The sequence below is a fragment of the Pan troglodytes genome, chromosome 19 (assembly GCF_028858775.2).
Source record: "Pan troglodytes isolate AG18354 chromosome 19, NHGRI_mPanTro3-v2.0_pri, whole genome shotgun sequence".
Taxonomy (NCBI): Eukaryota; Metazoa; Chordata; class Mammalia; order Primates; family Hominidae; genus Pan; species Pan troglodytes.
The window spans coordinates 39,977,694-39,990,135 of NC_072417.2; the positions used below are offsets into that span (position 1 = coordinate 39,977,694).

At 51.5% G+C, this 12,442-nt stretch overlaps 1 protein-coding gene across 5 annotated transcripts in view; it reads right to left on the reverse strand.

Annotated features, from left to right (window-relative positions):
* The window catches only part of KSR1 (kinase suppressor of ras 1), a 168,557-nt gene that overhangs the window by 22,420 nt on the left and 133,695 nt on the right, over positions 1-12,442 (reverse strand). For 3 of the 5 annotated variants that reach the window (XM_054670970.2, XM_054670971.2, XM_054670968.2), the window contains 5 exons: positions 11,642-11,703; positions 11,438-11,544; positions 6,624-6,792; positions 2,664-2,705; positions 195-249 (listed from right to left, as the gene is read on the reverse strand). In XM_054670970.2, coding sequence (XP_054526945.1) covers positions 195-249; positions 2,664-2,705; positions 6,624-6,792; positions 11,438-11,544; positions 11,642-11,703 — 435 coding nt within the window. The remainder of the gene's footprint in view (positions 1-194; positions 250-2,663; positions 2,706-6,623; positions 6,793-11,437; positions 11,545-11,641; positions 11,704-12,442) is intronic. The other 2 variants (XM_063799679.1, XM_054670969.2) reach the window with 1 other exon arrangement.

The following is a 12,442-nucleotide window of genomic DNA, read 5'->3' on the forward strand; positions in this document are numbered from 1 at the left end:
AATGTTGACCGCACTGATAGGAGGCAAATAAAACCCTCTGTGGAGTTCACTTGCCCAGAGGGTGAATGAGCCCAGGGAGTTCTGCATCTGGCTGGCTGGAGATGGAAAGGTGGAGTGGGAGGTGGCCAGGGATATGGATCCAGCCTTAATAATTCCCCAAAGAAGCGAAGGGGACACCACCTAGGGATGCCTACCGGGTACCGTCGGCAGCTTCAGGGAGCGGGGCTGCGTGTGCAAAGGCCGAAATGTCTGGAGGAACAAAAACCAAACACAAAGCATGAGATTGCTTTCCTCTCCCCAAAGAGACACCGTGCTTGAAACCCAGCACCCCCAGAGAGGCTGATTTTCCCCTGAGTGGACTGCCACATGTTCCCCAGGCACTTCCACAAGGACCAGCCTGGGCCCTTCCATAAATTTTGCAAGGACGCAGCCTCCACAGCACCTGCTTCTGCATACACAGCTGTGTCTCAGGAAGGGGCTCTGGGCAGGGGATCTGGGCAGGTGGGGAGGGTGAGACTTCTCATTACCACCATGCCCCTGTGGCCAAACTGCCCCCCACCAAGCAAGTGGTAAAAGCAAACTGGGCTCTCATTTACTGGACAGGCTGGCTAAAGCTGCTGTTTGGAAGCAGGGGCTGCTTGCAACAACCCTTGAAACTAATGAGCTTCCCTCACTTTGGCCAGCAAGGCCGGTGGCAGGACATGCAGGTGGCTCATTAGCGACACCTGGTGCCTGATACAGTTGCTGGGAATTTCCAGCACAGAGGCCCCGAGCCCTCGGCTTCAGGTATGGGTCACTGGTAGAGCAGCTCTCAGGGGAGAGGAAGAAACGCCACATATCAGGGGCCCAAGAGTGGGCAGCTGGGGCTGATCCCTGAGCCTGGGGTGTTCCCAGTTTTGGCGCTAAAAGTCCCACGTCCAGGAAGACCAGAACCAAAGGTTACTCCAGCATGGAACCAAAGTGCTACAGGGAGATTGGTGGCCCCAGGGCCGCCATGGACGGCTCACTCCCCGCTCTTTTCTGCAAAAAGAGAGACAGGAAGTGGCAGTGGCTGAAGCTATCAAAGGCCTCTCTCCTGCCTGTGTGGACAAAGACTCTCCCCGCTCAGCCAAAAGACCTCCCTCGACCTTCTTCTAGGGCTTTCTTCTGCCTTTGAAGGTCATCTGAACCACAGGCTGTCAACATCTCTGGGACCTCACAGACTTGGAGAATCTGATAGAGGCCGTGGGCCTTCTTATCAGGGAAATGCACACATGTGCCCAACAACCTGTGCACAATTTCTGGGGGATCAGAACCTTAGAAGCCTCTACCGGTAAGGCCTCCCCCGGACACAGTGTGTCTGCAGACTACCAGCAGGGGCCTGGCATTTCCACCCATCCCACACTGCTCAAATGTTCCAAAGAAGGCAAACACACACCTAAAGCATGAGGGAAGTAGTAAGAGTTGGGGTGTGGTTTCTCCCCAAACCCCAGGTGGGAAGGCAAAATGCCTCTCTGAATCCTCATGCTTTTGCTTAAAAGTTAAGAGTGTATCATGCATTCTGCTCCAAAATGTGTCCACGTTTGCTTTAATAAAAATGTATTTCCTTGCCCTCCCTGTGACATCTTCGGGGGAAAATGGACCCTTCTGGGAGAAGAGCCATATCTTCCCAATGTTTTGGGGTAATCCCCTGCGTGCATCCTAGAGCTAGTAACCAGGGGAACCACAACAAAAAACCGGTGTGAAACTGCAGAGGCTGCTCAGCTGTTCAGAGGGAGCCTCCGGGAGGCGGGTTCTCAGGGCCCTGACTGCTGCCCTGCACACACCTGAGCAACGCCATATGGACGGTCCTCTAAGGACTCACAGATGCTCCAAGTCAACCCCCTAATGGAGCTGGCTTAGGGAATAGAAAAGCCTGGAGTAACCAAAATACTGTGACTTCAAGACAGTCCTGTTCAACCCAAGAAAAAAACAGCTACAGTCTTTGTTTTAAACACCATTATGCTCATCACCTTCAGTTACAGTAAAAAGCACTGATCTCAAGCACTTTAGGGGCAGGAATGAAAAGGTTGGTACACAGTAAGTGTAGAAAACAATTTTTGCAGAAGGGACTCAATGTATTGACTTACTGAAAGGGTTTTCCTTTAAACTTTCTGCAATAAGAAGGCATTTCCAGCAATGGCCAGCAGATGGCACTGTGTGGTAAGGCACAGAAGGGTGAAGCCCACTAAGAGAAGCCCGCAGACCTTCCCAAATGGGTTTCTACTTCTCTAAGACACTGTGCATAAGATATCCTCCCATCATTGTGCAAGGGAGGATACGGTGACATATGCTCATAAGGCATTAGCAAAAAGTCTTCTCCCCATTCTATAAACCCAGATTCTAGTCCTCCTTCTGCCATCTCCTAGCAGTGTGACCTTGAAAAGGTCGCCTGCAGTCTCTGTGCCAAGAGGCTGGATGGGATGGATTCCAGGGTCCCTCCCAGCAAGAACTTCTCACGTAAGAGGCCTGCCACCAGGGCACTTACCCTGCCCTCTTCCCATCCTCTATGGGCAGTCAGCTCTCAGAACAGGTGGAGGGAGACTCAAGTATCTCCAAAGGTACCCAGAGAGAGGGCGCCCAGGTGGGCAGGACAGAAGGGGTCACAGCAAAGGGCAGTTAATGGAACCATGCAAAGGACTCACCTGGAAAGATAAACTGCTGTCTATGATGAATGAAGTAGGCAGCTTTAAACAGAAGAGGAGGTGAGTCACACACACAGAACGGCCAACGCAGGAGGGAGGAGCGGAATTGCAGGTACCGGCTTGGGAGGCAGGGACTTGTTACTGGGCTGGGACAGCCCTACCCCAGATGGACCTGGCAAGGACAGGCCAAACCATGCAGGAAGGAGGAAAAGAGCTGGGAGAAAATGGGCCCTGGCAGGAGTCTGCAGGACTAAAGGGGCTTGCACTGGAGGATTGGGCATTCCAAGACCCCGTCTCTGGTCACCAGCACTCTGTGAAATGCATGTGAGCCCAGAAGGGCAAAATACAATGGGAGAGAAACAGTGATTCTGAAAAGTTTAACAGTGTTATGTACGGAAGAATGGCCTCCTCCCCCTGAGCCCCACCTGTACCTCCAGAGTGTCTCAACCTTACCACTCCCTACCCACATTGTTTTCTCTCTCTCTCATAGGTGACTGAAAAGGATACACTGGGGTTCTGGAAGCTGACAGCATGTTCCAACCTCAATTCTGCCACATAACTAGGCTCTGGGACCTTAGGGAGTTGGCTAACCTCTCCAGCTGTCTCACTGTCAAATGGGGGTGTAAATACAGTCATGTGCCACGGAATGTTGTTTTGGTCAACAAGGGACCACATACACGACGGTGGCCCTAATTATAATGGAGTGGGAAAATTCCTCTTGCCTAGTGATGTGGTAGCTGTGGTAACAGGGCAGCGCCATGCATTCCTCACGTGTCTGTGGTGACGCTGGCGGGAAATAATCCACGGAACTACATGCTGTATAAAAGGATGGCACGCACGATTATGCACGGTAGCATCTTACTTGATAATGAGAATAAACAACTGTATTACTGGTTTATGTATTTACTATATTGTACTTTTAATCATTTTTTAAAATTTTTTTATTTATATATTTATTTTTTGAGACAGAGTCCTGCTCTGTTGTCCAGGCTGGAATGCAATGGCACAATCTCAGCTCACTGCAACCTCTGCTTCCTGGGTTCAAGCGATTCTCCTGCCTCAGCCTCCCAAATAGCTGGGATTACAGGCGCCCAGCCCACCACCATGCCTGGCTAATTTTTGTATTTTTAGTAGAGACGGGGTTTCACTATGTTGGCCAGGCTGGTCTTGAACTCCTGATCTCAGGTGATCCGCCCACCTTGGCCTCCCAAAGTGCTGGGATTACAGGCGTGAGCCACCACATCCAGTCTTTTAATCATGATTTTAGAGTATACTTGTTCTACTTACGAAAAAAAAAAAAAAGTTATCTGTAAACTAGCCTCAGGCAGGTCCTTCAGGAGGTATCCAGAAGGTGGCACTGTTATCACAGGAGATGCCAGCTCCATGTATGTCACTGCCCCGAAGACCTTCTGGTGGGACAAGATGTGGAGGTGGAAGACAGTGATATTGATGATCCTGAGGCTGCACAGGCCTAGGCTAGCGTGTGTGTCTTAGTTAACAAAAAAGTTTAAAAAGTAAAAGAAAAAATAAGGATTTTAAAAATAGAAAAAAGCTTATAAAAATTCAAAAAAAAAGTTTCTGTACAGCTATACAATATGTTTGTTTTGGGCTAAGTGTTATTACAAAAGAGTCCAAGTTAAAAAAATGTTTAAAGATTATAATGTAAAAAAGTTGTAAGCTAAGGTTAATTTATTATTGAGGAGAATATTTTAAAATAAATTTAGTATAGCCTAAGTGTTTAGTGTTTATAAAGTCTACAATAGTGTACAGGAATTCTTCCAGAGCAGCTTCCAGTCCCCTACAAATAAAGAACAATTGATTGATTGATTGATTTAGAGACAGAGTCTTGCTCTGTCACCCAGGCTGGAGTGCAGTGGCGCAATCTCAGCTCACTGCAACCTCCACATCCTGGGTTCAAGCGATTCTCATGCCTCAGCCTCCTGAGTAGCTGGGACTACAGGTGTGTGCCACCACACTTGGCTAATTTTGTATTTTTAGTAGAGATGGGGTTTCACCATGTTGGCCAGGCTGGTCTTGAACTCCCGGCCTCAAGTGATCCGCCTACCTCGGCCTCCCAAAATGCTGGAATTACAGGCATAAGCCACTGTGCCCAGCCCTATTTTTAATATTTTATGCTGTATATTTACTGTAGCTTTTCTGTGTTCAGATGTTTAGATACACAAATATTTAGCATTGTGCTACAATTGCCTACAATATTCAGTACAGTCACATGCTGCATAGGTTTGCAGTCTAGAAACAACAGGCTACACCACACAGCCGAGGCGTGTGGAGGACTATACCATCTGGGTTTACGTAAGTACGCTCTATGATGCTCACGTAACAATGAAATCATGGAATCTATCTCTCAGAACATTTCCCCATTGTGAAGCAGCACGTGACTATAATCTTTTCCCAGGTTTACCCCTGAAGTTCAAGTGCAATGCCCCTGCACAGCACAGAGCAGGGGGACGATAGGAGGCGTGCCTTCTCCAGCTGAACCACCGGGCCAGCGGGGCGGGCAGTGGGGGTTGGGGGGAGGGTTGACCCATTGGTGCTGCCACGACCAAAGAGACAGGATCTTGGAGAGAGTGAGGCCTCTGTGCAGGGGACGATGAAGGCCCAATCTGGGGACATCAGGGAAAGCAGCAAGGGTCTGGCTGATTGTGCAAAAAGAACTTTTTCTGTGACTGCCGTGTTCCAAACACACCCTTTCCTTTTACAAAAACCCAAAATGGGAGGTTTAGCAAAAGGCACAGTTTCAGAGCATAATAAAGACAGAGCAGAATGGGAGAGGAGGTTAATCAAATGGGCCATCACTCAATGCAGGGAGGGGAGGGGCGTGCTCAGGACAACGCGTGAATGTCAGGAGATATCCAGCCATGTGCGTACTGAGGTGAAGGCAAAGAGAGAGATTCCTACAAGATCTCCGTCTCCACCGTCCCCAAAAGAAGTCCCAGGAGAAGCTCCCTGGCCTCCTGCTGGCTGGGTATGGCTCCAGCTGGGGCTCTCCTGGCACAGGGAGAGCTGTGCCTGTCCTCATGGACCTGGAGCTCCAGAGGCCAGAGACAGGGGCCTGACCTGGACTCTATGGGCTGGAGACGGCCTGTGGCTGGGTCCAGAGCAAACAGGAGTGTCACAGTCACCTTCCTTCCTCTGGGACTGCGAACTGTAATAAACTGAAGGCTGAGACTGACTCTGAGGAGCTGCCAGGGAGGCCGAGGCAGCAGCTCAGTCCCAAAATGGGCAGGTGGGCTTCACTCTGCTGCTTGGAGAGGCAGACACCCCCGGGCCAGCAGCTGAGGGCAGGAGAGGCTGGAATCCTGACCTCTCCCCACAGACACCAGGCAGTGGGCTGGGGTGGAGCTGGAGGTCAGCTCTGGCTCAGGTCTACTCTGCTTTAAACTCCTGTGGGACTCAGTGTCTTCATCCACACAATGGGAACAACCTAATTCCAACTTTACATGGTCACCTATCTTATAAAGGGAACGAACGAGAGGTCTCCTTGAAGGAGCTTACCCAGATCACGAGTGGGAAGCAGCAGGACCCCAGATTCCCTCCCTGAGGCCTTCTAGCTCCCTGTGTTGCTGGCCATGCCTCCTGGGAGCTCAGAAGCCAGTCCCGAGAAAGTGAGCACTGCCCAGGAGAGGCCACCCCATGAAGAGGAGGGCAGCGTGGGGATTATGTTATGTCAGACAGACTTGGGTTTGATCTCCATTCTGCCACTTACAGGCTGTACAACTCATGGCAAGCCCCTCCCTCTCTCTGAACCTCAGTATTCCCATCTGTAAAACAACAGCATCAACCTCAGAGCTATTGTGCTTGGGGCGCCTGACAAGTACTTCATAAACATCAGCTCTTAGCTGTGACCATGTCTGACCTTGAATCTGCCGAACTTGGGTCTGCTGAGAAGGGGATCTGACTGTACCCCTTAGAACCCAGAAAAGCCTGGAGATGTGGTACCTGGGAAGTTGAACCTGCTGTCCCGCTGGCCAGGTGAGGGGTTGGGGGGCGTGGTGGCGCTGGATGGGTTGGATGATGTCGGGAAGGGCGCCGGTGAGGAGGGTGTGGAGGAGGTGGTGGAGGAAGGGTTGCTGCTGGAGTCCAGGTGATTCATGGCCGGAGGGTGCTCCTGCAGGACCAGAGATGTTGGGAATGGCAGGGCTGTCCCTGCCCCACCTGCCTCCCACCAGCCACACCCTCCCTTCCCCACCTGGAAAGGAAGCAGTCAGCCCAGGGAATCCTCAGGGTCTGACATTTTACACATCTAACATTTGAGGAAGGGCAGCGCACAGAGGCCCTCGCCTCAGTGCTCACTCCCCGGGGGGCTCCTGCTCAGCTTTCTGATTTCAGCTCAAGCACACTCTTCCCAGAAGCCTTTCCTGCACCCTGGCTGGGACCACGCTCCTCCTCTCCATCCTGGCACAGTTCCCAGCAGTTTTTCATCAGGGCACCGTGTCTACTGCAGATGTCCACGGGCACTTTCCTGATGAAAGTCTCTCCCACTACCTTGTGTGTTCCATGAGGCCAGGGTGACCGTCACATACTCAGTGACTGGCTCTGAGCTGGGCACACATTAGCATTTTATAATGAATTAAGTTCAGGCTCTGATAAATGTTATATCATGTCTGCTAGGCACCAGGCACTCTGCCAGAAGTAGGGAGACCAATGATAAGCGAGAGGTGTACAGTCCTTTTCTTTGGAAACCTGGCTGAATCAAAGGCACTGTGAAGTCTTAGAGTCAAACTACAAAACCCTGAAGAGGTGATGGCTTGGGCTAGTGTGGTCTGCCATTTTGGAGGGGTAAGAATTCTGGAGCTAGAAAGAACTTTCTAGAAGATGACCACAGGAGTTGGTTTGTCAGGACAGGCCTGGTTCACTCATGTTGTCCCAACTTAAATGTTAATGTCATCCCTTCGACACTCAAAGCAAGCATGCTCCCCCTGCTAATGGATCACATCAACCAGTGCTTGCCATGGGAAACACGTTTGGTGCCTAGTGAGACATCTTTAGGAGGCCCTTGGACACAACACAGAGGATGCTGCGCCAGGGAGGAGGGGCACTCTGTTTCCTATCTTGCTCTGCCTGAGAGAAGGCCTCGGCCTGAGCTGCTATGTCTTTAATGCCTCTCCAACACTGGCTCATTGCCCATTCAACAGAGTGAGGGCTTCAAGCTCCAAGCCTTAAGCAAGTGTGATAACCAGATGAAGCTTAGTAACTTTTTGGTTTTAACTGTGCTTGTTTTAATGATTACCTTCCATCTGTAGGGATCATGGTTTTTCCAATTACGATAGTGATGATTACATAAAAATGAAGTGTTATAAGTAAGTATTAGCCCAGGTGGTACCTGGTTCAGATAGAAACCATAAAGATGGTTTTCAGCTTTGATGAAGTTTGGGCGGCACTGATTATCAACTCAATCCACGCTACGTGCCACCATGGCCCCACTGCAGAGCTCAGGGGAGAAGGGCCCAGGGAAGCCAAGGGCTTTGCCCACGGTCATGGGAGATGGGCCTGGCATGATCCTGGCTCCAGGATGCCTTGTGGCCATGGCTCCCCAGCCACAGCACAGAGGAGACCCCTGAGAACGGCACCAGCATCTCACAGCTCCGAGCAAGAGCCTGTGGGAGCAAAGCACCACCAGACAGGCCTGGGAAGGGAGGGCTGCTGCACTAGAAATGGAAAAGGGGGGCAAAGGGAGAATGTGGGGGGCAGGGAGCCCTGGGAAGGGAGGGCTGCTGCACTAGAAATGAGAAAAGGGGGGTGAAGGGAGAAAGTGGGGGGCAGGGATAGAGGCCTAAGCTCCAGCTTCTCCCTGTGGCCAAAAAGAGCACTGGGTTTGGAGGCAGACAGACTGGAATTCTCAGCCAGCTTCCACCACCACTTAGCTGGGTGACTCTAGGCAACTTCCTCCACCTCTCTGAGCTTCCATTTCCTCAACCACAAAAATAAAACATCAACACCTATGTCAGAGCGTTACTGCGCTGATCAGTAGCATCACAAAGGTGGGAGTGTGTGGTACATAGCAGGTGACTAATACATGTTTGTTCCACATTCTTTTGCAGACCTGCTAGCCAGGAGCACCCAGAAGTTTGGGTCCCAGCAAGGCCAAAAGACCAACAGAGAGAGGGCTCCAGGGGGATTCTACATTAGGCAGGACCCTGGATCTGACCAGTGCTTCCTGAATGCAAACATCAATTCACCTGGGGGTGGGAGAGGAATTACTTGGTTAAAGAAGTTGAGGCCAAGTTGGGTTAAATGCTAAGTTCAACAGGTTTATTTGCTGCAGGCCGTGAAGGCTCTGGGGTACACAGTGACCTCTGGAATCTACTGGCCAGGGACAGTTGACATCATGTGGTGCCAAGCTAGAAGTGGGAGCTGGATCCACTGAACCCTCCCTCTTCTCACTCATGCTCCAAGGCTCAGGACCCTCCATCAGTCCCTCTGTGATCCTGGACAAATGATCCAACCTTTCAGAGCCACTGTATAGTAGTATGGGGGTAACAGCTGCCAGGTCATAGGGTTGTTCAATCATTCAACAATCAATATGCTGGTTTCCTGACTGCCTATTTTGTGCTTGGTGCCAACGAGAGCAAGACAGCATCACTGGGCCCTCAGGGAGCATCTGTGCTGAAGGGGAATGTGGGGTGGACAGGGGTGGAGGGGCAGGTAGTGGGAGAAGAGGTCAAAGGGGAACAGGATAAACACCTCTCAGCACCATGTGTGGCCCCTATTGAGAACTCAGTAATGGTTAGCTTATGTTATCATAGCAACCTTCAGTGGGATCCTGGAGGGCCACTGCTCTCAGAGATGAGAGGCCTCTGGCACCACCACTGTATGGACTTAGAGGTCGAGCAGGTGCACGCAGGAGGGGCTCATGGGGAAGGTGGGACAGAGAGAGAGTGCTGTGAGGAGGGCTGAGGGGTGGTGTCCAGGTGGGTGGAGATGCAGGACTGAACATGATGGGCAGGGGGTCGTGCAGGACCCACAGGCATGCGGGGTGTGCTTGGTGTAGCTGGAGAGGAGAGGCAGGGGCAATTATGACATTGTTGGCAATGGGGGCAGGAGGCACTGCATTCCTGCTGAGGAATTGATCCTATCTGTGACGGGCTGGGAAAATAATTACTAGTTGATGATATGGTACTGCTCCCTACAAGTTCATGAACATTCTCTCTTTACCCTTCAAATACCCTGTGAATGAAGCATTAGTAACCCCAATTTACAAAGCAGAAAGTGAGGCTCAGAGAGGTCAAGTGGCTCACTCAAGGTCATGGAAGCAAGAGAGGAGTTGGAACTCAAAGCCAGGGCTGGGCAGCTGCTGTGGTCTGAATGACTGTGAACTCCCACAACTCACATGCTGAAACCCTAGCACCCAAGGAGGTGGTACTGGGAGCTGGAGCCTCTGGGAGGTAACTGGGTCATCAGGGCAGAGCCCTCAGGAACAGGACTGGAGCCCTCATGGAAGGGCTCGAGGGAGCTTGCTGGGCCCCTCCACCATGGGAGGATGCAGCACGAGTGACATCTGTGAGAAGGTGGACCTTCCCAAGACATCGAGTCTACTGGCACCTTGACCTTCCCAGCCTCCAGAACCATGAGAAACTAATTTCTGTTGTTTTTAAGCTACCCAGTCTATGATATTTTGTTACGGTAGCCTGAACACACTAAGACAGGACCCTATCATCTTTCCCCCTGCCTCCCCATTCTGGGTGAGAAGCTACCACCAGAGGGAAACGAGAGGCAGGAGAGAGGACAGGTGCAGGCCCATGGCAGACTGTCAGGCCTGGGGCAGCTGGCCTTCTTGTCTGACAGTAAGAGGTGGCCCTGGCTCTCTCAGAGCAGCCACTGAAGCTGTATCTTCAGGGTCCCCAGTATGAATTGGCCACATTGCCTGTCTTTCTCTTCCGGCCTGAGCCATGTGGCCAGCCACAGCCACGGGGCAACTGGGCACATGCTCATCGGGGGGGCACACGCTAAGCCCCTGGTCTGGGGCTGCAGGTAGAACACACTTAAAAATACACAGCCAAAACCACAGCAGCCAGAAGCCTGCACCCAGCAGCCAGCCAGGATGGGAGCTGCTGTCAGAAGCCATCAGCACTGGCACCTCCCAGATGCCAGGCATACCTGTGCAAAGAGGCCCATGACAGGTGTGCCAACCCTCCTGGGGGACACAGGCTTTGCAGACTCTGTCTAGCTGCAGAGGACACCCGTCTGCCTCAGCAGAGAAGCCTGACCTGGCTATGGATGGAAATGCACTCTTTGTATTACTTTTGGGTGCATTCTTGTGAGGGCAGCAAAGCCTTGCTTGGTGGGTGCCACGGCAATTGCTTTAATGAACAACTGAAGGTGTATCTGCTGCACTGTGACTAAGGGCCCAGGTTTTGGGGCTGGGCGGCTGCCAAGGCTACCACTCTGGGATTGTCTCTTGCTCTCGGGATGCTGTGCTGTTTTCTCACCTGTGAAATGGATCCATATGTACCCTTCAGAACTATTGTGGGGCTCAAATGAAACAGCAATGGAAGAAGTTTCCAGTACACACTAAGCACACAGGAAGTGTTAGCCCAAAGGAGAAGGGACTGGGAATCACGGCTGTACCACCACAACTTAAATGTAAAGCCTCCTAGTGGCTCAAGATATGATCCCCAAGGCCACCCTCTGGCCACAAATCTGAGACGGTGGTGTCATGCCCAACTTCCCCACTGAGCCTCTGAGGCAGGGGTGCTTTATAGGAAGGAAGGCCAGTGGCAGAAGGGCATCCTCCCCAGCATTACCCAGCGTACCTTCTTTGTCAGTGCTTTGGGGAGGGTTCCAAAATGGGGTTCGGCTGCTCTGTCCACCGGGTTGTTGATGTCCGAGGGGACAGATTCTGTCCTCCGAAGCCGAGTTACTGTTTGAAAAGAGGGAAAACCCATCACCAGGGAACAGGTCAAGCTAAAGATTCACCCAAATCCAGAAGGCAGAGGAGAGGAAGGCAGAAAACTCACGTGGCAGGAAGGATATTCTACAGGCAGGGGCTTCTTTGGTACATTTGTTGTGACACTTCAACCTGGTAAAGAAGGGGAGGTTGGTGTGCAAAGCACCACATGGGGGGGCTCAGGCACACAGGGGTAGCTCTGTGTAGCATTCACTCAGGACTGTCTCCATTTTCACACACTTCTCAACAAATGTTAGCTCGAAAGTAGAGAACATCATGATATTAATAGTAATAGCAGCTGCTCCACTGAGCCACTATGCTGAGCATTTACCACGTTCTGCTGTCATCTATCCATCCTCACAGCAAAGCAGGTCTCATGATGCCCACTTCGACTTGCCCCAGGTTGCCCACCTATTTTTCCTTTGTAAAGAAAAGGAGACCCTCTACCCATATTGAAAAAGCTCAAGACAAATCTGAACTTACAAAAAAAGAATTAGACAGATAATGTTTGCTTTACCAAAGAATCCCAGGGACCCAAAGGGCAGCCCCTCCGGCTACATGTGTGCAATGGACCGTGAGGTCTGAGGGTCAGCCCCGGGCCAGGATTGGAAAGAACTGGATTCTCACTGTGGTCCTGCCTTCTGCACTGAGTCTTAGATTTCTCACTAATGGGCTGAGGGTGTCCTATCAACCTCATACTGCATCGCAGGACAGCCCTGGGCTCAGAGGTCATCCTGTGCTCCCCACATGATGGGAGCTAGAGGTCCCTAATGTAAACCAAGTGGCCAGGAGCCACAGGAGACCCAGACTAGAGAGAAAACTCAGCAACTCCCTAGAGGTCAGGAGTCGCTGGGAAAGTAATGGGTCCAGC